This window comes from Xyrauchen texanus, chromosome 44 (genome assembly GCF_025860055.1).
Source record: "Xyrauchen texanus isolate HMW12.3.18 chromosome 44, RBS_HiC_50CHRs, whole genome shotgun sequence".
Taxonomy (NCBI): domain Eukaryota; kingdom Metazoa; phylum Chordata; class Actinopteri; order Cypriniformes; family Catostomidae; genus Xyrauchen; species Xyrauchen texanus.
Genome location: NC_068319.1, coordinates 14,418,591 through 14,444,430, shown reverse-complemented (window position 1 = coordinate 14,444,430; position 25,840 = coordinate 14,418,591). Strand labels below are relative to the sequence as shown.

At 40.9% G+C, this 25,840-nt stretch overlaps 1 protein-coding gene across 1 annotated transcript in view; it reads left to right on the top strand.

Moving 5' to 3' along the window:
• Positions 1-2,090: 2,090 nt before the first annotated feature.
• The window catches only part of LOC127636497 (mediator of RNA polymerase II transcription subunit 13-like), a 45,849-nt gene continuing 22,099 nt past the window's right edge, over positions 2,091-25,840 (top strand). The window contains exon 1 of the mRNA XM_052116992.1: positions 2,091-2,661. Coding sequence (XP_051972952.1) covers positions 2,596-2,661 — 66 coding nt within the window. The 5' untranslated portion in view covers positions 2,091-2,595. The remainder of the gene's footprint in view (positions 2,662-25,840) is intronic.

Genomic DNA, 25,840 nt, shown 5'->3' with positions numbered 1-25,840 from the left:
AGGGTTAGTTCATCCAAAAACAAAAATGTTCTTATCATGTACTCACCTTCATGACATCTCAGATGTGTATGACTTTCTTTCTTCTGCTGAACACAAACAAAGATGTTTAGAAGAATATCTCAGCTCTGTAGGTCCATACAATGCAAGTGAATGGTGATCAGGCCTTTGAAGCTTTGAAAAGGAGATATGGTCAGCATAAACATAATCCATAAGACTCCAGTGGTTTAATCAATGAGTGCGTTTACATGGACACCAGAAAGCAGCGTATTGCAAGAACACAGCTTATTGAGAGCAAGCTGCATTCCTGTTTACATGTACAGAGTAAGCAGCGTATAACTCGTTTATACATGGGGCTTGGTGAGAAAGCAGTGTTCTCCATAGCAATATAATATCCCCGCGACGCTTGTGTAAATAACAAACACGGATCTGAGAAAGACTTTGCTATTTTACTCTGTTGCTTCGCTTTATTTACATATATCCCACAGTCCATAAAGGTTGCTGTGTTAGTTTATAATAGACACAACAAATGATGCAACAATAAATAAAAGCAGAAATTAGAGAGAAATACAAAGATTAAGATTATACTTTTTTTTTTATTAATTATGTATATATAAATAAACCATTTATCAAAAAAACGCAATATTACACAATATATTGTACATAGACTGGATTTCTTGGCAGTAAGCATAGTATGAAGCTATAAAGTTTCTCTTTTAGAGTAATTGATGAATTGTTAAATGAAAATTAGGATTTTATTTCCTATAGTAATTATAATCAACTCTTGAATAATCAAGAAAAAGTCTGTGTATGTGTCTGCATATATTCGTATATGTGTGCACTGAAGAAGCAGTCAGTCTGCTGCTGTATTTGAACATACATTAGCCTTTTTGAACCTCTGAATCCCTCATTGACACCACTTTTGCTTAAAGGAGCAGAAAGGATATCACCACTTAGCCTGTGTAAACAACAGGTCTGCTGTTGAACTATGGCCCTGCGACTCCTACTTACACACATTCCACTGACCACTGATGAGTCCCAAGTCTGCTAAAAGTGTTCTTATCCTGTGCAACAATGTGTGAAAGTGTGTGTAGCGATCAGACAAACTTAAAAAAAAAAAACCCTGCTATTTATCTCTATTATAATTATTATTATTACATTGTATATATATATATATATATATATATATATATATATATATATATATATATATATATATGTGTGTGTGTGTGTGTGTATGTATGTAATAATAAAAATTAATAATAATATAATTGTATTGTTTTTTTTCATTCAATAGAGATAAAGAGCAGGGTGGAGGGAATATTTGTGTGTACAGCAGGCCTGTGTGTGTGTCTGTGTGTGTGTGTGTGAGAGAGAGGGGGGGGGGGGGGGATTAATTCCCTTTGGATTCTAAATGCATCCTTGCCCTTCAAATCAAAAGCTCTCATAATTTTACAGTCAAATATGCATTATCCATGCATTATCTCCACTGAGTGTGCTTAATCCAGTGGACATCTGTTGGCTATATCGCTTGAACCTTTGTACAAATCTACAGATCAAAGGGTAAATAATTCTAAAGAAGTAATGTGGCTTATAGGTCTCTTGTGCTTGTCAATTAACTTTTTTTTTTCTTCTTTTTTAAAAAAAAAAAAAAAAAAACACTTCAGTCTGACACACAACCTTAGGAAATAGCCGTGTATGAAGCTGGCATCAGATTATGACGTCCATGGGAATACGTCTCACTTAAACTCTTGAGTTAACGTAATCTCATTCAGCCAACTGCGCGTCTAACTATGCTTAATACCTCTTCTCAGACATTAACCGCCGCTCTTGTTGGAGCTGCATAAATGCAAGGACACGTTCGGGGAGACGCTGAACTCTCTGAATGACTGGACTATGCGGTTGCTTAATATCACCACTAGGTGGCGCAAAGCTAAAGTCCGGGAGATCTAACGTTCTGAACAGTAAAGACATCTATCTGCTCGCTGGCTCGCCTGGCGGCAGTGGCCGTCACTTGCAGTGTTGTTACGCCCCTCATGACCGCCGAGCAGCCAATGGGCTCCGGGAGGCAGAGTTCTCCCTGTGGCCGCCATTAGAGAAAGGAATCTGTGAATTCAAATGGAAACCAGCAGGAACACAGACCGAGAATAGGCGTTTTACATAAATGACTGATTTCATGTAGGTTCTCGTCGCCTTTTCGATGATTTTACCGCGGAATGCTTTTCGTTTTTAAGCCGCTTTCGATGGAGGAGTAAGAGAGCCGTTTTTAAGCTAAAACCGTTTCTAAGCCAAGGGGGAGGGGGGAGAGTTGCCTCTTTTGCTCTCCCTGTTCTTTTTCTATTTTAATAACGTACCCCTCCTCGGTTTTTACATGTAATTTATTCCGTCACAGCCTCGTCCACGGTTGAGGCCGTTTTTTTTATTCGAATTTGGGCTGATCGCGGGAGGCGTGAGCGATCGAATGGGGCTGTTGAATTCCATTCCTCCACCGATTGTTTAAAATAATTCCGTTCACATTCGACTCGAATTCGGAGAAACATTCTTTTTCATTTTCCATGGAAACCCCGGTGATGGGATGTTCGAGCGCGCAGTGAAAGGATGAGTGCTTGTTTCGTAGCGAACGGGGCCAGCTTGGAGGACTGCCATTCCAATCTATTCTATCTGGTAAGAGATTTCAAAAACTAAAAGGAAAAAGCAGCCATTTTTAGCCGCCTAGCGTGCTAACATCAGCCCCAGTGGAGAGAGAGCGATCAGGGCCCTATGTATGTGATTCAAACACACGATTCATGGTTTGTGTGTATGTGCGTATTTGTAAGCTATGTTAAAGTGATTGATGATGTCTCGTTTTACACCAGAAGGTTTAACGCAAACGTCGCGTGTGTTTATTTTTTGTAGCGTATTACAAATTGAACGGAACTAGGAGAGTTTACAGACTGAAAGTTTGAAGTTTAATTTTAACAGCATTTTTTTGCAAGCATAAATTACTGCACTCATTTTAAAAAGTGCTATTTTAGTGATTGTGTGTTAAGAAGTAAACAGAAGAGTATTTTGGTCCTCAGTTGAAACTTCATGTTGTCCGGGGTGTTTACATGTGTGTTTACACTCTACATGCGCGGGCGCATTTTACCTACTAGATTTGACACTATTTTGGTTCTGGTCACAAATGTATCTTGTGAACCCTGCATTAGTTATTTGGCTCAAAATAACCAGTACTGGGTTTGGGTTCATCTCATAAGGGTGTAAATAGATGGGGCATTCCTGGATGTTTACATGACTTTTTCGGCTCCCTAAACACGCAATCAAACTTGTACTCGCACTTCTATTGATCTTAGATTAAGCCAATTATAATTACTATAGACGGCGTCTACCATTATTACTAGAATTAGCCCATTTTTTTTTTAAGCTCCTTTACTAGTGAGGACATTTTTTTTTTTTTTTAAAGGCTTTGACAGAGCAATTTTCCCCTCACAAGTACACTGACACAGTCAAGGCCTTGTGGTGAATTATATAACTTTAGCTGATCCAGTTTAATGCCTGCTCTGTTTTATTACTACCACAGCACAATCTCTGATATTATCTGAAGATGGATAGCTCGACTGAGAGCTTGTTTGCACACTTTGTTTGAATGTAGTACTTGATGATTTGAATATGAATAGTTGCAGTTGTCCACAAACTCGTTCTCTCTCAGACAAGTTTCTCCCTCTGTTTAGTTACAGTTGAGAACCATTTGTCCCCCAAGTTCTTTCCAAATGTCAAGTAATTGTGTTTTCAACATTCCTATAATTCAACAGACACTACAGTTGAAGTCAGAAGTTTAAAAACACCTTAGCGAAATACTTTTAAACTCAATAAACAATTCCTAACATTTAATGATAGAAAACATTCCCTGTCTTAGGTCAGTTAGGATCACTACTTTATTTTAAGAATGTGAAATGTCAGAATAATAGTTGATATAATTAGTTATTTCAGCTTTTATTACTTTAATCACATACCCAGTGGGTAAAATGTTTACATACACTTTGTTAGTTTTTTGACAGCATTGCCATTAAATTGTATAACTCTTGTATAACACATATTTTGGGTAGCCTTCCACAAGCTTCTCACAAGAAGTTGCTGGAATTTTGACCCATTCCTCCAGACAGAACTAGAGTCAGGTTTGTTGGCATCCTTGCTCGCTCATGCTTTTTTTTTTTTAGTTCTGCCACAAAAAGTTATATCAGATTGAGGTGAGGGCTATATGATGACTACTCCTATACCTTGACTTTGTTGTCCTTAGGCCATTTTGCCACAACTTTGGTGGAGGTATGCTTGGGGTCATTGTCCATTTGGAAGACCCATTTGTAACCGAGGTTTAACTTGCTGATGTTTTGAGATTTTGCTTTAATATACCCACATCATTTTCCTTCCTCATGATGCCATCTATTTTGTGAAGTGCACCAGTCCCTCCTGCAGCAAAACACCCCCACAACATGATGCTGCCACCCCCATGCTTCACTGTTGGTATGGTGTTTTTCGTCTTGCATGCCTCACCTTTTTTCCTCCAGACATAACGATGGTCATTATGGCCAAACAGTAACATTTTTGTTTCATTAGACCAGAGGACATAGTTAGACCAGTGTAAGATCTTTGTCCCTATGTGCACTTGAAAACTGTAGTCTGGCTATTTATGCGGTTTTGGAGCAGTGGATTCTTCCTTGCTGAACAGCCTTTCAGGTTATGTTGATATAGGACTCACTTTACTGTGGATATAGATACTTGTCTACCTGTTTCCTCCAGCATCTTCACAAGCTCCTTTGCTGTTGTTCTGGGATTGATTTGCACTTTTCGCACCAAACTACATTCATCTCTAGGAAACAGAATGCATCTCCTTCCTGAGCGGTTTATACTTGCGTACTATTGTTTCTACAGATGAAGGTTGTACCTTCAGGCTTTGGGAATTGCTCCCAAGTATGAACCAGACTTGTGGAGGTCCACAATTTTTTTTCTGAGGTCTTTGCTGATTTCTTGTGATTTTTTTCCATGATGTCAAGCAAAGAGGCACTGAGTTTGAAGGTAGGCCATCCAAAATACATCCACAATTCAGTTCACCTTCTATCAGAAGCTAATTGTCTAAAGGCTTGACATAATTTTCTGGAATTTTACAAGCTGTTTAAAGGCACAGTTAACTTAGTAAATGTAAACTTCTGTTCTGACCCACTGGAATTGTGGAATTGTGTCAATTAAAAGTGAAACAATCTGTCTGTAAACAATTGTTGGAAAAATTACTTGTCATGCACAAAGTAGATATCCTAAATGACTTGCCAAAACTATAGTTTGCTAATATGAAATCTGTGTATGTAAACCTCTGACTTCAACTGTATATGATCATGAAGAACAGTTCTTTTTAATATTTGTCAGGACATTTAAGCTCTTAAAGTGTTTGAAAGTGTCATTATAGCTCACAACTGTATGGCTCTGTTCACGGGAAACTGTCTCACCTCAATACACACAATATTTGCTACTACACACACTCACTCACTCACTCCAAGTTTCAGTGCTTAATTTTAGCTACCCAGGTGGAGTAAATATGTTTCTGAAATAAGTTTGAGAGTTGTAGGCTTGTAGTAAATTTTAAGCTCCCCAGTTATTTACTTGCTGTTAGGGCTCCACGATTTCGACCAGTCATATTGTGATTGCGATCACACTTCAGTCCTCCAAAAAAAGAGGTAAACTTAGACCTTTTTCACTTTAGCCAAAGACAAATAAATAAAACAGTGAAACAAAGATAAAAAACACTGTCGCCTTCGTGTTCACATTGTATCTGTCAACTGGGTACATGTTTTTGTCCACTTCATCATCATTATTTTTGGAACCCAGTCAACTTTAATATTTTATTATTGTAATATTATAATATTCTGATTATTATACAATGGCAGTATATTTCTGTAAAATTATGTAGTATTACTGTAATAAAATCTTAACTTACTCAAGCAAGGCTATGCAGTTTAGGTAAACCAATGAGTTCTAAACGGTCAAGATTTTATTTTGGTGACACATTCATGAAGGGTTTGTGTGTAGCTGAGTTCATATTTACAACAGCTCTGTCCACTAATACCTAGTGCCAAGGGGTGTATTATTTGTATATGAACTTGTAGTGGTCAGACATATTTGGGATGAAGCAACAGTGAAATTGAAGTGAATCAGGAGCACTTTAAGTGTAATGCACTCAGCACATGTAAGTAAATGGAACCGAACTGACACCCTGTCTACACTGGGCGCATCTGTTGATGCAATGCAACGGCTTGAGGTTGACTACACCGGACGCATCGACAAGAACATTCTAAACCATTTATTTGTAGGGATGCACCGAAGGAGGTATATATTTTTGGGCCGAAAGAGAAAAAAGGCAGAAAATATATACCTCCTCGCCCCGCCCCTCAGTGCTCGGATTTCAATCTGGATCGATCTAGCCCTTATCACGGCGCTACCCAACAAAGGCCGATCATGTCAGCGGTGTGGAAATTCTTCAAAGTTTCTGATAAGGACATCAAATTTGCGATCTGCAGTGTTTGTTCAGCAGAACTTTCAAGATATACACAGAGTACAGCAAGAGATTCTACAGGAAAGCGCCCCGATCCACAGCAGTGCCACAACTAGCGCTGCTACACCACAACTTGAGACGTATCTAGCGGAACTACGCCAGAAGCGACAATCCCCTTGACTACGGTCGCATAAACAAAGACCGCTTTCCTTTGCTTGCGCGGATTGCGCACAGGTATTTATCTGCCCAAGCACCAGCACAGAGAGTGAGAGACTGTCAGTGCAGCATCTCATGTTGAAGATGAGTTCTTGAAGAGAAACCCGTCACTTGTACTTAAGTAGAAAGCGGTCCAATATGATGTGTATAGCAATTACATTACACTTGTTCTTCACTTGAGGATACATCAGTCGTTTACAGTTGAGGTTGGATTTAGTTCAATTACTGCTGTTTTGCACAATCATTTTCACTTAGTGTACATACGTTTACATAAACAGAATAGAGCACTGATCTATATAATTATATATTATAGTTATATATAGATTAGTGGAATAGAGGTCCTCTGCCATTCTGTGTTCTGCCTTTTGTTTTAATTAAAATTACTGTTGCATATTAAACTTTTTGAAAGATGCTAGCTAAGTTCATTACTTGACTGTTGTTGTGCATATAATAGTTTTCTAAAACTTTACATTATTTGGATAATTGTTAATAAAATCTGTAAAATTAGATTTTTACAGAACTGAAAGAAGAAGAATATTTAATATAGTTTTAATATATTTTTTGTCCAATTTTGGTGTTACTTTCAATAAAAGTGTGATTTATTGTATTGGTTTGTAGTTTTTCAATTCAGATTCATTAAATTCATGAAATTAATGAAAAAGTATAAAATTAATACAATTATACACAACTTTTTTTTTTTTTTTAAATAGGTAAATGTTTAGGTTTTCGGCCAAGTGCATCCTGGGTTTTCGGTTTCGGCGCAGAATTTTCATTTCGGTGCATTCCTATTTATTTGTGGTGTTGACAGTAGTAGCGCCAGCATGTGCAGCGCAAAATGGAATGGACACCTGTTTAATGTCGGCGCAACGCAATGGACGTGTCCAGTGTAGACCGCATCGTTGATTATAAAGTGTTCTATTGCTTTTTAGACGTGCTGCTTGCATCCAGTGTAGAACAAAATGGAGTTGTGGAGCACAGAATCACTCTGAAAACACTGTAATAATGCAATAACACAAAACCGAAAGAACAGAGCAGCACACACAAACTTTGAAACGAGCAGCGCAAGCAGACAATTTGTTTATTTACCACAGCCCTTTTTGGTTTAATAATCGCACAAGGTCATATCACGATTTTTATTTTATTTCGATTGATTATGCACTACTTGCAGTGTAACAATCTAAATTGAGATTTTATCCTCATCTGTTTGACAAATATTAGAACTTAAAGGCTTTTCCACATTAATGCTGGCTGATAGTAGTGTTGCAGCAGTATACCGGTTTAACGGTATATCATGGTATGAAAATGGACTGTTATCATACCATGTGCGTTTGCGTATCTACGGTATTGAGAAAAAAAATATTTCGGCAGTTGCTCAAATGATAGCCTATTTTGGACTGCCGTGGCAGATTAAATGATAATCTTGCAATCAGCTAAAGGCTTCTCATCTGCACTTTCGCACGAGTGTAACGGAACCAGCTTGTGATCATGATCTGCTCTGATCTCTTGTGTGCAACAACCGGCTTTCCCTCGATATTGCGGAGCGCAGACCTCAAAACTGATGTGACCAATTTCAAATCTAGTGAGACTTCTAGTTTAAAGTGTTATGGAGGAAGTCGAACCCATAAAATAGTATGCAGCCCTGATGTGCCAATCCGCTCTGAGGAGGAAAAGAGCAACACTGTTAGCTCCATTAGCTATGCGCTACTTTTTTTTCATTAAATTGGTTCACGATTTTACATGAGTAAAAGTAACTGTTATATTTTGACAAAGTTCTAAAGGTAAAATTAATCTAAAGGTAGAATCTATTAGACCTCATTTTTATATCAACGGTGGCAGTTGTAGTTAAAGTTTCAAGCTACTATAGATTTTTTCTAGGGTTTGTACAAGTTGTACTTGAATTTGCCTTTTTCAAATACAGGTCCTGGAAAACCCTTGAAAATATACGTTTTTACCAAGAGGTCCTTAAAATGTTCTTGAATTATAGAAAATCGTAAAATATGTTTCTTAAATCGTTTAATAAATGAAATGTTTATTTTGTTTCCTGAAAAACATAATGACAGACCACTGCTGAAGCAGGCAGCGAATGGATGGCGCAGTCACGTGGCACTTGTTACTTTAGGCTGCGCTGTTCAAAATGGGCCAATCACAATCGATTGTTACTGCAGGGTTTAAAATAAATATTATTAATTCACATTTTAACTAATATTTTCACACTAAAATATTTGGTGTTGTACCCCATTGAACCCTCAAAATGTGTTGTTGTAAACCATTTAACCCTCATTAGTGTTAACTTGCTTCGTTCGTGAAACAAAATTAAATAATAAAAGAACAACAGCCAAGTTGTCCTTTATGAATGTCAACATGTTACAAAATGTTTACCCTTAGCATTTATAGGCAAAAACTGAACTGAACGGAGAATTTCTATATTTTGTATGTTGGGAAGTCAAAATTTTTTGAGTGACTCATTTACAATTTCGTTCAGTTCCTCATATACATCTGTTATGTGACTTTAGAATACATGGAATATAGCACATGAGTCATATGGACTACTGTTTACATACCCAGTTATCCACTTTTGTTGGAAAGCAAAGTGTGTTTTGAGGGAGCACACTGCAATTGCACTTCAATTTTGTCATGAATGAATCAAGAATTGTTACTGTGAGAATATATATTTAAAGATGCACTTTGAGATATTTTGCACTTGTAATAAGTGTTTTATAAAAATAAATTAACTGAATGAATAAATAAAATAATTTGTTTTAATGACATCTCGAGCATAGTCCTTAAAAACAAATAAATATGCACTTGAAAAGTCCTTGAATTTAACTTCGAAGCATCTGTACGAACCCTGTTTTTCATAAAAATGATAATTATTTATTATAATTACTATTATTCAAGACTAGCTAGACTGACCTAACCATGGTAACAAGGAGCCTTTCCTCTGTAATATGTTTGTTCTGTTTGAATTATATTTGAAATTCTGAAAAAAAAAAAAAATAAAACAGGATAATAATGGGCTCATATAAGTAAATATAGTCTTACATTTTTAAAATTGGGGGAGAGACAACTTCCTGTCACTTTTGTTGTTGATATCAACAACAAAAATAATGTCACTATAATAATGCCCTTATAATTAAAAACCACGAAGAAAACTATGCAATATAAAAGGAAATGTGACCTAGGATTCATTAAATACAAGTTAAGTTTTGATTATGTTGGGTCGCCAATTTCAAATGTAATATCTGTTCTGAAGCAAAACCAGTTGAGAACCACTGAGTTAAAGGTACCCGCCAGGAGCAGTCTGCCCTCACTGTCGCTAGGGCTGGATATCGTTCAAAACTTTTCGAGAACGATATCTCGACTTTGATACGGATCCTAAAAGATTTGAGGAAATCCATTTTAACAAGATTACAAACATTACATTCAGTTTGTTGACTTTTATTTACAGACTCAAATACTCAAGAGCCTTCTGGTCTCCTCATGCCAGGGTGGGCAGGGGCAGAGGCTATAACATTAATGTGAAGAGGAAAAAAAACCAAGGAAGCTAAACTGTTAATTCAGCCACCCCTAAGGATAACTATGGTTTAACAAGATAACTAGTTTAATGTGAGTTAAACTTGATCAGTTACTGTCAACCTTAAAGCATTTTTAGCATCGATTTAGCTAGCCATCTATAGCCATACATCCAAACAATATCTAACGTTACGTAGGTCCCAGATTATGACAATGTCACCGCACACTGAAACGTTAATTTAACAAGTACACAAGCATGTACCACTACAAGTTAGCTGATTTTGTTTGTTGGTTTATTTGCTAAACGTTAACCTTAACTGTCGGAGTCCCAGTCATAGCGCCGCTGCATTCATCAGTAGTTTTGAAGGAAGCTCTGTGGCAGGAGGACGCTGCGAGGATGACTGCACCGGCTCGGTCTTGCAGTCGAAGATGGATCAACTTTCTGCTCTTAAGTTTATTCCGTGCACTGTCAAGTGCTTCATCAGATTTGTCTTGCTGCCGCTCTTGACAGCAAGTATCTTGTCGCAAATATTGCATCGCGCACTGATGGCAATGAGCCTTGTGAAATGTAGCCACAGATCTTGGGGCACACAGATCTTTTCCACATCTTTAACGTCTATGGGGGCTACAGCCTCATGTCTGAGCCGCTTAAACTAGTATTTTTCCTTGATGCCTTAACACAGCCAATCACTGATACCTTTAGATTTGGGCACATCTAGCATGCTACATGTTTATCACTGACATTGACGAGATTTTAACCCTTCGGTATTGAAGTTTGTTACCAAATGACAAGACATTTTATGATACTCGATTGTTTAGAGGCAATTCGGTCGGTACCTAAAATGTATCGAACTCGATGCCCAAGCTGTGACACACCTACAGTATATGTTAAATATTAATAATCATAGGACATTACTTTAAAAGCTCACACTTTAAAAGTATGCCGTCGTTCAGGTGGCCTGGCACGTGCGTTGCCCTCAGCGAGCGCAGGTGGCACTGGGACCAACTCAGTATGCGTTTCGTCAGATGGAAGAGGTTCCTGGATCTGACACCGCCCTGACGGTTTAGGTAGGATACCACAGATCTGTTGTCCGAATGGACCAGGACGTGGTGACCCTGAATGACCGGGAGAAAGCGCACGAGCGCGTACTCGACCGCTATCATTTCCAGACAATTTATGTGAAGGAGCTTTTCCTGAACTGACCATAGGCCGAAAACCGGAGAGCCCTCGCAGACCGCGCCCCAACCCGTGTTGGACGCGTCTGTCTCTAGATGACTTTTCGGCGAGATACAGCTCCCATTGTCACTCCCCGCTGATACCATTCGGCCACTCTCCAGGGCTGCAGAGCTGATATACAGGTCTGAGTCACCTTGATGGGCTGGTGGCCTGTGGCCCAAGCCCGGCGAGACGCGCGGGTGTTTAGCCAATGCTGAGGCGTGAGGCTGTTCATCTGAAAAGATGCGGCTAGTCGCTGAACACGGCGCGCGCGCTGTGTAGATAAGCGAGCCGTCATTGCCACGGAGTCTAGTTCTATTCCAAGGAAGGAAATTGTCTGACTGGGCTGTAGTGAGCTCTTGGTCCAATTGACTGCAAGACCCAAACTGTTCAGATGGCTGAGGAGAACTGCTCTGTGAGACAGAAGCTCCATATGTGACTGTGGCATAATCAGCCAGTCGTCCAAATAGTTCAAAATTCGCAAACCCTGACTCCGCAGGGGTGCGAGCGCCGCATCCATGCACTTCGTGAAAGTACGGGGTGCTAAGGACAGGCCGAACGGGAGGACGGTGTATTGATAAACCTGGCCGTCGAAGGCGAATCTCAAGAATGGCCTGTGACGGGGATTTACCTGAATCTGAAAGTATGCATCTTTCAGATCGAGAGAAATAAACCAGTCTCCCTGGCGCACATGTGCAAGGAGTTTCCTGATTGTAAGCATTTTGAATGGTCTTTTTGCAAGCACCTTGTTCAAAACCCTGAGATCTAATTTGGGTCTGAGGCCGCCGTCTTTCTTGGGAACAAGAAAATAACGGCTGTAAAGCCCTGACTCGCTCAGAGAGGGTGGCACTTTCTCTATGGCCCTTTTGCACAGAAGGCTTGCTATTTCTGAACGAAGCATGCACGCTGCTTCCGTGTTCACAGTGGTTTCGAGCCACGCTCTGAAGCGAGGAGGCGGCGATCGAACTGTAGCAAATAGCCCTGTTGTATTGTGCTTAACACCCACTTGGATATCCCTGGAATAGCTTCCCACGCTTTGAAGTGTAACAGCTAGAGGGTGAGTGGCCAATTCGCTCTGATTGCCGCACACAGAGCTGAACAAAATGTGTGAGCGCGTTTAGTGTGTTTATGCATGATTGCTCGCAGACAGCATGAACAGGCTGTTTTGTGAGTGACTTCCGATTGGAATGAATGGGGAAAGAGTCACATCTGTTACTTGATCGCTAAGCATATTCATGGACACGGGACTTACACACAGAGGAATGTTTGCTGGCCGTGTAACAGAGCGGGCAGAGAATGGGCGCGCGCACGTATTCGTGGGCGCATTTATTGACTCTAACACTCGAGCGGTTCGTAACCGCTTTATGTGGCGTGCTCTGGTGGGGACACGAGACATGTAGTGCTTGTGTGTAGAGGTGAACACTGGATTGTGGGCACATTTTCTACACATAGGGCTGGTCGTGTGACAGAGCGGCCAGAGAATGGGCGCGCGCGCGCATTCGTGGGCGCCTTCATTGACTCTGACGCTCGGCGGTTCGTAACCGCTTTATCGCGGCGTGCTCTGATAGGAGCACGGAATGTGTTATGCTTGTGTGTAGGGGTGAACACTGGGTTGTGGGCACATGTTCTACACATAAGACATGTTTGCTCTTTACAAGATTTATTTGGGTCGCCGTAAAAACGGCGTTTGAGTGCAGGCAAGCGGGCAGTGTCACCGGCTTGTTGGCTGCTAAATTCACCACTGTAGTAGCCTGAGAGAAGGGGACTGACAGGGGGCAAAGCATTGACGGTGGTCCGGCCGCGGCGGGACTGAGCCGTCGTTTGTTCAACAAAGTTAGGAAGACTTCGGTTGCTCTGGTTTCAGCGTTACCTTAAATCGAGGCCCGCGGGGGGGCGGCTCTCTGAGCGCGATCTAGGGCAGCCGCCCTGTCGACGCTGAGAAGTCTGAGTTTGTTGAGCTGGGCGCTGTGAAGAGGCTCGTGCAGGAGGCTGATCACGTGAGCGGCCTGCAGAGGAGCTAGCGCGACGCGGCAGGAAGAGGTTCATGGCTTGAGTGGCTTTCTGGACTTCTGAGAAGCGGTCAACAATGCCACTCACCGCGGAGCCGAAGAGACCGGTCAAGAGAGCGGTGCGTTGAGGAACGTGGAGCTCTCTGCTTCTCCCATGTCGGCTAGCGTTAGCCACAGGTGTCTCTCGGTCACAGTCAGCGAGGCCATGCACTTCTCTAGAGCTTGAGCTGCAGATTTGGTAGCGCGAAGGGCGAGGTCTGTCGCACTTCGTAGATCAGTAACAGCCTCTGGGTGCCTGCCTTTCTCATCCCACTCCCGAAGAAGGTCTGCTTGTAGGATCTGTAAAACGGCCATGGAGTGCAGAGCAGTTGCGGCTTGGCCGGCGGCGGAATAGGCGCGGCCAATATAGGCGGAAGTCGCTCTGCAGGCCTTAGACGGGTGCACAGGCTTAGACCGCCATCTCGCGGAGGGCGGGCAAAGGTGTGCTGCTACCGAGTCCTCGACCGGAGGGGATGGAGGAGTAGCCTCTCTCGGTGGCGCCGTCCACCGACGCGAGAGAGGTGGAGACGTGGGAACGGGACCTGGCCGAAAAAGGAGCGTTCCACGACTTTGCAAGCTCCGTGTGTAGTTCCGGTAGGAAGGGAGCAGCCCGGGCCGCGGGTGTAGAGTGGCGATGGCTTTGAAGAAAGCAGCCGTCGAGTCTGTTGGGTGCCTGCTCAGGGGGCAGTGACCACTCGAGCCCGAGGCGGTCGACGGCCTGTGTGAGGAGGCGTGTTAACTCCCCTTCGACTCCGGCTCGGGTCCTGCTGGATTCCTGGGCCGAGGAGGAGGCTTGGGAGCCTGACCACTCCTTGCTGTCCGAAGCCATGATGGAACAGCAGCCCTTATTCTCCGCCTCGTCATCCGAGATGGCAGCAGTGCGGCTGCTCGGCGGCAACTGCGCGTCCCGGGGGGGGCGGGGAGGGTGAAAACGATGCTCGAGGGAGAGGCTCCGGCGAGGCAGTCGCTTCAACCACAGTTTCCGGCAGCCTTTGGGAGCGGCGCTTCTTTCTGCGTGGCGGCTTCTGCTTTGAGCGCTTCGAGTCGAGCCCGCAGGGTCGACATCGGTAGCTCCTCGCAGAAATCGCATCCGCCCTCAGTGAGGGGGAGCTCTGCGTGTCCCAGTCCCAGGCAGAGAGCGCAGATGATGTGGCGGTCTCCGGTGCTGAGAAGGGCACGACATGAGGCGCAAGTGGAACGAGGCATCTTGAAAAAGACGCTCGTACTCTTTTGTGAATAGTTCAGTAAGAACTAGCTTGCTGAATAAAAAGGATACGTCGTCGGATGGCGTAGCTTCGCAGGATGGCTGAAGGTGGCTGAGGCGGCCGGCTTCTTCTAGCGCTGTCCACGCTTGCTTGATGCCCCTCGAGCGGCGCGCGGCTTCCAGGTCAGCGATGCGAAGAGCTTCGCTGAAGAGATGAAAATCAGGGTTCCAGCCTACGAACTATGCTTATATGCACTCTAGTCACGCCCATTTTGGCGGGCTTTGATGCAGTGAGCGCGCGGACGCCTCTCATTGGAGGCGAGTTCGCCCAAGCTTGTCTATAGGCAGCAGCAGTTGCCGCAGAGCAACCTATGAGCTCGCTAGCTAGCCCGCTCAAGGTCTGCAGCTGCCGCACTGCGTTGACAATGGATACAAAAATTAAGGATAATTTTTTGGCTTCAATATCTCAGAAAAGATTAATCTTTCCCGTAGCGTAAGCTAGCTTACGCAATACGAGAGAACCTCTCGTAAGAGAACCACAGTATTTTCTGAGACTGTTATCGTACCATGAAAATCTATGAAATCAAATGAAAATTTGAATATTCATCAAATTAAAGATAAAAATGCTCATTCAAATTTTAGATTGGTGCCAAGTACTAAAGAGGACTTGCATTCTTTGGCTAAAACAGGTGCAATGCAATGGATATAACGACGCGGGTGTCTCGAGAGGTTGTATTTCCTTTTAAATTGTCACAGTGTCTACAAAATTGCATCATTATTGCATGAGATGCTGAAAAACAAACAGCGAATCACAATGCAATAGTCTATCAGTCCATCTGGCGCATCCTTGCATAAAAAACAAAAAGGTTATAAATGAATGACACTTTGGCTGTTGTGTCTTGACATTACTTTGCTCTGTTATCAGCGTCTCACTGCATAAGGTATGTACATACAACTGTATTTAATGAAAATATTATAGTATTTGGTAGCTTGAGTCTGTGGTAGGTATAGGCTACTGTGCAACACTAAAGTTAACATAGAACAGTCTATTGAAGCATTTATTTTCTTGTTTTACTTTTTTTATAATTGAGAATATGAACTGGCAAAACTTTTGATTATCATTTTACACACATTTTTTTACAGCTAGATATGTTCTTTGACATAAACATTCGCTGTAACACGGGTGCTGATTAGTTCATACTGATTACTTGCACCTTCTTGTGGACGTACAAGACAAAGTCGATTTGAAAATCAGATGTCTTGTAGATTTGTCCCCTAACCTGAAATAAAGTTTTTCAAATTTTAATATAATTCGCATTGTGGAAATATTTTTGTAAAACATTTGAATTTTGTTTTTCAGCCCTGTTGATAATCCTAGTTGATAGTTTGCTGATGTGTATTAAGCAATAATTTGCAGATGGCTTGTTTATTACCCAAGTTTGACATTTTAAGTGTTATTTTACTAGTTTGTTAGTGAATTGGATATAGTTTGATATAGTTATGCTTATATCTCTTTAAAAAGACTGCTAGAAATATCTTGGCAAACTTGATGTAAAACAGTCATAGCTTTTTTGGGTGCATGTGAAGCTATGTTCCAGTCATTGGTCAAGTCTCTAGGGCCTATTGGTTTTTGTGCGCTGATTAACTTTTGCAAGTGTCTGAAGCAATGTGAGGCATCATCTTGGGAGTGAGAGCAACCAATTGTTTATTCCATTATTCCTGTTAGATGGAGTAGAGAGGAAGTGTGAAGGAAGGAGTGTGTGTGTGTGGTCTTTCTAAAGGAGGTTATTGGTGTACATTTGAAGTCAGAAGTTTATATATTCTTAGGTTAAAGCCACTGAAACTTGTTTTTATTTTATTTTATCCCGAATTTGGCATGCCCAATTCACTCTAGTTTCTCATGGTGTCATAGTGACTCAATACGGGCGATGGAGGTCGAATCTCAGTTACCTCCATATCTGAGACCGTCAATCCACGCATCTTATCACGTGGCGTTACCGTGGAGACATAGAACGTATGGTGGCTGACACTATTCTCCGCGGCATCCACACACTACTCGCCACGTGCCCCACCGAGAGCGAGAATCACATTATAGCGACCACGAGGAGGTTAACCCAACGTTACTCTACCCACCCTAGCAACCGGCCCAATTGGTTGCTTGGGAAGTGTCTTTACTTGCTGAGCTACCCAGGCCCCAAATCTAATTTAAGCACTCCACTGATTTAATATTAGGAAACTATAGGTTTGTAAAGTAATTTAGGACATCTACTTTGTGCATGACATGAGTCATTTTTCCAACAGTTGTTTACAGACAGATTGTTTCACTTTTAATTTGCAAGGATAAACACCATGGTACCACGCAGCCATCATACCGCTCAGGTAGGAGAGACATTCTGTCTCCTAGAGATGAATGTAGTTTGGTGTAAAAAGTGCAAATCAATCCCTTAACAACGGCAAAGGAGCTTGTGAAGATGCTGGAGGAAACAGGTAGACAAGTTTCTATATCCTCAGTAAAGAGAGTCCTATATCAACATAACCTGAAAGGCTGCTCAGCAAGGAAGAAGCCACTGCTCCAAAACCACATAAAAAGCAAGACTACAGTTTGCAAGTGCACATAGGGACAAAGATCTTACTTTTTGGAGAAATGCCCTCTGGTCTAATTAAACAAAAATGTAACTGTTTGGCTATAATAACCATCATTTTGTTTGGAGGAAAAAGGTGAGGCTTGCAAGCCGAAGAACACCATACCAACAGTGAAGCATGTGGGTGGCAGCAACTTGAAGCAACATCTCAAGACATCAGCCAGGAAGTTAAAGCTCAGTTGCAAATGGGTCTTCCAAATGGACAATGACCCCAAGCATACCTCCAAAGTTGTGGCAAAATGGCTAATGGAGAGCAAAGTCAAGGTATTGGAGCGGCTACCACAAAGCCTGATAGCCTCAATCCGATAGAACTTTTGTGGGCAGAACTGAAAAAAAAAAAAACATATGCAAGCAAGCATGCTTACAAACCTGACTCAGTTACACCAGTTCTGTCTGGAGGAATGGGCCAAAATTCCAGCAAATTATTGTGAGAAGCTTGTGGAAGACTACCCAAAACATTTGGCCCAAGCTAAGCCATTTAAAGGCAATGCTACCAAATACTAACAACGTGTATGTAAACTTCTGACCCACTGGGAATGTGATGAAAGTAATAAAAGCTGAAATAACTAATTATATCAACTATTATTCTGACATTTCACATTCTTAAAATAAAGTAGTGATCCTAACTGACCTAAGACAGGGAATGTTTTCTATCATTAAATGTTAGGAATTGTGAAAAACTGAGTTTAAATGTATTTGGCTAAGGCATATTTAAACTTCTGACTTCATTTGTAATTTTACCTGTTGCTGAGCTGCTTTCTTTAATTCTCATGAGAAGCATCTGCTGTCGATCTTGACAATGCTCAGGGGAGTTCTTGTAAAGCTCTAGTTAAAAAAGGCAGAAGGAGAAGATGGATTCTGTGTGAAAAGAGGAAGTTACCCAACGGACCACTCAAGTTTAAGTAGAAAGTCAAAGGAACCAAAATCTTAATTAACTGAACATGACTCTGGCCCTTAAAATACACAAGCACAGAAACTTTCTGTAGATTTCTTTTATTTTTGTTTTTATATTTTTGCATATGGAATTTAATTTAATAACCTCTACAACTGGAAAAGTGGAATACGTCACTGTTTTGTTCAATACTTTGTTTACTTGTTTTTAACCTGTTGATACGCAAAACCCCTGCTTGCGGTAGTGACGTTACTCTGCTTAGATTTTATATATAATTTACCATCTATAAATGTAGTTAATATTAACAAATTATACATCTTTTCAAAGGTCTAAGGGTTCAACATTGATATCCGATCTCTGTTTCACGATAGCGATCCTCCAGAAACAACTATTTGTTTATTTGTACCAGGAGTACAAATGAAATCATGCAATATCAAAACGGGACTTCATACCTTTTATCATGATAACGCGATCGCCAGATGAATCCAGTTCGCCACACTTGGGTCAATTGTCCATGACAAGCGTTCATTGAGAAACATCCAATAGCACTTTTTGTCCATAAAAGTGATAAATCTGAGAAATATTGATATATTCTCCATTGTTTATATGAGATCTCGCCTGAAAGAATTACCCTTTGTCATCGTTCTTCAACAAACTAGGCAATCTGAGCAGCATTCATGTTGGAAAACTGTATATGATCTTATATATTAGAGTCCCGTAAACAAAACAAGCCTGTCTCCAAAGTCTGTTTTTAAAAATGCAGCGTAGTTTTATTCATAATAGCCGAGCAGTGCAGTCAGATTTTGTGTCGTCTTGAAATGCGGAGCCTTCATTTTACTCTGTACGCTTCCAGTGATTTTACAGAGAAAAAAGCTTGCAGGAACCTCATTTTTTGGTAGATCGTCTTCAAATTTGAAACGTAACTTCTTTAGACTTGTGGCTTTGAGAACATTGTATTTCTGGGTTGTCTTGGCACTTTTATTATAGTTTTTTTAGATCATAAATACATGTTCAGCTCAAAATATTTCCACTACTTCAGCTTCTCTAACTTTAAAAAGTAACAACATATATTAATTCTGAAACTTGGGAAATAAATCCCAAAGTATCTTCTTTCAAATGATACTACAACTCTGTTCATACTCCAAAGGGTCAGTAAATACAACCATTTAAATTCAGGCATGTCATTTTCATGGTTTCTGCTAAAAAAGGGGTGCGTATCAACGGGTTGTTCCATTTCTAAGGTTCTGCTCATTTATTTTCTTTTAAAGCCACTTGGACTATTTCTCATCAGCTGTCAATGGTTTACACTTTGACTGCAAGTATTTGTCCCATTTTGAGTTTCAGTAACGAGCGTCACCAATATTTCTACTGTATTTGTCTGTGCATCCTCTGCACAGATGTTCTCTTTTTGCATATTATGCAGGTGTTTGATCTTTGCTCTTAAAGTCAAATGGAAATATTTTCTGTAACTGGAACAGCAGCTGCAAAAAGTTTCACTTTGCAACAAATCAGCATAATCAAGAACATGATTGTTAAAACCCGAAATCATCTGCCATTTCATTTTGTTCACTGATTCAATGGGGCATGTAAGACAGAGAAGGACAGTTGTTTTCTAATGGTCAAGGCTGCAAAAAGTTTTTTTTTTTTTTTTTAAATAGTTAATAAGCAGGTCTTTGATTTATGGTTGGTTTTGACTTGTATTCTTCATAAATGTGGCAGTCCTGTTTTATAAAAACAGAGGTCCTTGTGACCTGAACTACCAAAGTCAATTAAGCTGATCAGGATGCGCATGTCTCTGCATTTATTGTTCATTCTCCTCTAACCTGTTTACTTGCTTCATTATTTTACAGGCCTACTTTGTTTTTCAGATGGCCACTCTTGCTCTTCAGAAATGTCTTTGTTCATGAAGCAAGTTACGATGATTTTATCTTAAGCCATTTATATAATACATTTAGTTTAAACTAGGGCTGGGCAGTTTCAGATTTTTCCAATTTTATTAATAAAGCTGCATATTGACATTTTTCTTGATAAGAAATGCATAGTGATATATATATATAGATATTATGATTAAATAAGTCGCGAGCAATCGCGTTCTAATCTAGAGAGATGCTCGAGAGATGAGTGTCCCCGAGGCAGAGTCTCTCTCAGCCGGGTGCAGTTTCAATCTCTCACCCTTAGATTGGGACATTCGCGCAAATAATAGAAGAGTCACCGACCACACAGAGAAATGCCAGTTTCTGAGTTTATAGTTATTAACATGAGCTGCTTCTGTATTATTTGAACTTTAATAAAGCTATAACGCATTAAATTTGACTGCATTTAAGATGTAACGCCAGGATGTTTCCCTCCGCTTATTCCACAACGGTACATGCTTCTGAATGTACCGAGACCCGAAACCATAGTTCCAACAAACATTCACAAACTGTGTCACAAAGTTGTGTAGTTGGATCTACAACTCTCCACTTGTGGTTAGAAGCATAGTTCCTTGTTATGGCACTTTTCCACTGCACGTTACGGTTCGACTCGACTCTGTTCTCTTTACATTTCTGAGCTTGCTTTTCCACTGCTGTTTTGTGCCGCCTCAACATGGGTGGGATTATAGGCTGAACATCATAGTTGCACCACCTCTACTGCCGTGACATCATCTTAAACGTGACTCAAAACAATAAACAATAACACGACTGCTAGCTGTTAGCTTCTAGCTCATTGTGCTGCATAAAGCAGTTGTTGCATGGTGATTTTACACAAGTGTAAGAGTTACATTGGCCTGGTTGTTTTAGAAGCTAGCTTTCCAGTAGCTGGTCAACTAAATAAAATGAAGCTTTCAAGCAGAGTATAGAGTTAACATAACAAAACATACTGTCCTCCATCGTGGACTCCAGCCATGGCTGAGTCCAGGGCGCGCGCTCTCCCATTGCTCATCGGTCTAGATAGCCTCCATTTAGTCGAACCAATTTTACTTTTCCTTGATGGTTCTGTAGTCACTTTTTTATTTTATTTTGTATTTTTTTTTTTTTTACTTTTCCCTACACTGTTGGTAGGTCCGGCTGTGCGGCCAACAGCTGAGACACTTCCTGAGAGAATTTTTCATTTTGTTCTTTACAAACAAGAGGAATGTCTGCCCCTCATTTATTGACCACGGTGTGGTTTTGCGCACAGCCATTTCTTTTTGCAATTGGAAAGTTGCGTGAACAAATGGTACTGCTATCGCTGTAGCTAACTTTAAAACTAGCTGGTCCTGTATCGAATATCCAGTGATGCTGGTACTGACGGTCCCTCTGACCAATCAGAGAATGATCTGCAGGGTTTTGACGTCACATTTAGAATCGGCTCGGCTCGCTTGGAACCTCGACCTAGGTGGTAAAAAAAAGTACCAGGTACTATCCACAGTGGAAACCCCTCCCCCAAAAGCGAGTCCAGTCAAGTTGTAGCATGTAGTGGAAAAGCCCCATTAGTTTGCATTGTCAACATCAGTGATTTAGCTGCGGTTGGGGTGAGTTATCATCCCTATACCCTATTAATTTCAAATACGTCACCATCCACTTTAAGAGCTTTGGAAGGCTTAAAGTTTTGATTTTCAAATATCACGTAATATATTTTTAAGTTATTTTTATTGGAAATTCAGTTTGAAATGATCTTCCAGCGTGACTGTCACAATTGTTCTCGCTTCGATGTGCCCACCAAAGACATTATTTATGCCGTGCAGGATTGGCTTAGTTTCCGTGTAGATAGGTGAGTTATAAATAATAAAATAAGCGAATATCTTTGTTACAACATTTCCAAAGAGAAATTTAACAATTGGCAATATATGTAAAACATAATGTGTGTTTGTGATTTTCACTGGTATAAAGTGTTATCTGTACTGTACATGTATTCAGCATATCTGCAGTGCTTTGAGTGTAGTGTCAGAAAATCTCTATGTGAGTGTAAGATTAATTCATTCACATTTAAAAAGAGGGAAATTCATTAGAAGAGCGATGGCAAATCTGGCTGATGTGAACTTTCTGAACTCCAAGGAGGACAAATGGCTGAGAAACAGACCAAGAGAAAAAGGTCAGACGAATATAAACAAAAAAGGAGGATTATGATAACCCGCGGTCTACATTGTCAACATCGGTGAGGCTTTTCAGCGGTGGAGAGACCTCAGAGAGGTAAAGGTTTGAAGACAGACTTTTTCTTCTCGATAGGTGGGTAACATAAATGTAGCTATGTTTCACAGAACCAATATATGCTGTGGTTGTGATAGATTTAGTAGCAGGAAAGTTGTGAGTGTCTGTAGCTGGTGTGCGTAAAAGCATCTCACATTCATGAATTTGAGGGTCGGAGCTTCCAAAGGAGCACTGAAGGCAGTTTTGGCAGTTGAGTTCGAATATCAACAGTGTTTCTCAGGAATCGCTGAGTGCACCTTTAAATAATAGAAAATACAGTAACAAAACGAATAAAAACAAAAAATAATATTTTTTTATTCTGAATGAAATGTTCTCTGACTTCTGCTCTTGCATGATGCATTCTGCCTTGATGTGGTTTCAGAGGATCATCATTATCGGCAGCATCATCAGCACCAGCACAAACCCCCTCTTCCTCCTCAGGAAGTTGAACATTTTCCCTGACTGCAATCATTTTGAGAATTGCTGTAACCACTACAACAGCACAGGTTTTGGAGTGGTTCAGCTTCACGCTGCCACTGGACTTGCCGATGCAGAGAAAAAGTTGTTTCCACACTCCTATAGCCCTCTCCACTATAGAGCGTGTCCTTCCATGGGCGTGATTGAACCTCTCCTCTGCAATGGTGGCTGGATGCTGCACAGGTGTCAAGAGGTTTGGGTGAAGAGGATATCCACAGTCTCCCAGCAGCCAGCTGTCACCTTATTGCTGAATTGGCCCATTTAAAAGAGTCATGTGTGCTCCCAGGCCATTATGCCACAGTGTAAGTGAAGACCCCCAGGTGATCACACACTACTTGAACATTAATGGCTGGATAGCCCTTCCTGCAAATTTACAAGGGCTCATTCACCACAGGACTTGCCACTGGGATAAGGGTGCCATCGATGATGCCAAACACTCGTGGGATGTTGGCCAGCTGGATTTCTTGAGGAGGAAGTCAGCATGGCGTTCATAAGCTGTAACAGCAAAGGTGTTACTGCTGTCCCAGCCTTGCTGACCGAAGACTTGCTGAGCCACAGGCCATCACCAACCACCTCCATAAAAATTCCCACAGCATAATAACACAGTGCAGCTAAGAACGGCATTGCTGGACTTAAGGCATAATTTCTTCTTGTGGCCCTCTCATGGATCTTGGTCCTTGAAGCCGGAATATTTTTATGTCGTCGTCATCGGATAGAGTCAGGCTGGGTGGACATTGTCCATTTGAAGGCATTTGTTTACACTGCCTGAGTTCTGTCACCTTTTGTGCTCAAGCTGTAGAATACTTTACAAAGCTGTCATTGTTGGGCATTTGAAACACGTATAAATACTGTTTTTATTTGGTGAGTCATTAGTACACCTGCTACTGATGTACCTGAGGGATGGATGGATGGAAACACCTTGGTGGCTAATAATCATTTTAAATTAACTAGCTAAAATGAGTGATTCATCAATGATTTGTGACAGTAAAAGGACTCAATTTAATTTGATTATCACATTTCTTATATTGTAATTCTATTAATCTGTTAACAGGTTTTTGTTTTTAAAATAGGCTGTTTTCAAGTTTTTTTTTTTCCTTCAGTTTTCATGCTGTGGCTTGAGATAAATGAGAAGTAAGCCTCTTGAGAATTGTCTGATGATTTAAATAAAGTATTTATATTCAAAATGATTGAAATAGTGTATTGAGAAAATCTTTACACAGTGTTCTTTAGTTACTTGAATGTTGCAGTGTATGTGATGGTGGGTCAACACTGCAAAACAAATATTTGTGATTCATAATCATACTTATTTAATTTATTAATGACATTATTCTGGCAGTTGATAATGAAGGGATGACAGCGATTCACGGTAGACATGATTCTCGCAATATTTGCTTACTTTTTGGTCTGACTTGCTACTGTGGTGTATCAAGTCACAAGTATAACATTTATGTGCTCCTTTCCACATCTTTAACTACTGGACGAATGCCAAGTGCATTAGAAAAGCACTAACACAAAACACTTTGCAAAATGACAGGCTTGAATATTGGTCATCAAATGGGATATTATAAACTCAGCAAAAAAAAAAAAGAAACGAAGAAACTGTGTTTTAAAGATAATTTTGTAAAAATCCAAATAAAAGTACAGATCTTTTTTGTAAAGGGTTTAAACAATGTTTTCCATGCTTCTTCAATGAACCATAAACAAATAATGAACATGCACCTGTGGAACTGTCATTAAGACACTAACAGCTTACAGATGGTAGGCAATTAAGGTCACAGTTATAAAAATGTAGGACCTTTCTACGGACTCTGGAAAAACACCAAAAGAAAGATACCCAGGGTCCCTGCACATCTGTGTGAATGTGCCTTAGGCATGCTGCATGAAAGCATGAGGAATGCAAATGTGGCCAGGGCAATTCATTGTAATGTCTGTACTGTAAGACACCTAAAGGGGCTTTTCCTGCACGGTACAACTCGACTCTGCACGCATTTATGGGTTTTTCCACTGTGGATGGTACCGGGTACCTGATACTTTTTTTTTTTTTAGTTCCACCTCGGTTGAGGTTCCAAGCGAGCCAAGCCGATACAAAATCCTGCAGATCACTGATTGGTCAGGGAGAATAGTCACCATCAGCGTCACTGGATTTCCGACACACGATTTCAACCCTCTAGTTTTAAAGTAGCAACAGTGATAACAGTATAATTTGTTCACGCGACTTTCGGATTGTGTAAAAAGAAATGGCTGTGTGCAAAACCACGCCATGGTCAATAAACAAGGTGCAGATGGTCCACTCATTAGCGATGAACAGAAAAAGTCTCTCAGGAAGTGCATCAGCCAGACCTACCTAGAGTGTAGGGAAAAGTTTAAAAAAAAAAACTTAAAAGTGACTACAGAACCATCAAGGAAAAGTCAAAGTGGTTTGACCAAATGGACGCTACCTAAACCGGTGAGCAATGGGAGGGAGAGTGCCCTGGACTAAGCAACGATGGAGGATGGTGCATTTTGTTACATTAATTATATACTCTGCTTGAAAGCTTCACTTTTAGTTGACCAGCTACTGGAAGCTAGCTTCTAAAACAACCAGGCAAATTTAACTGTTACACTTGGTGTAAAATCACCATGCAACAACTGCTTTATGCAGCACAATGAGCTAGTAGCTAACAGTTAGCGGTTGTGTTTGTGTTGTGTTTAAGATGATGTCACGGCAGTAGAGGCGGCGCAACTATGACGATCAGCCTATAATCCCACCCACGTTGAGGTGGTACTAAACAGCAATGGAAATGCAAGCTCAGAACAGTAAAGCGAGTAGAGTTTAGGCGAGTCGAACCGTAAACTGCAGTGGAAAAGTGCCTTAAGACAGCACTACAGGGAGACTGGAAGGGCAGCTGATCATCCTCGCAGTAGCAGACCACATGTAACAACACCTGCACAGGATCAGTACATCCGAATATCACACCTGTGGGACAG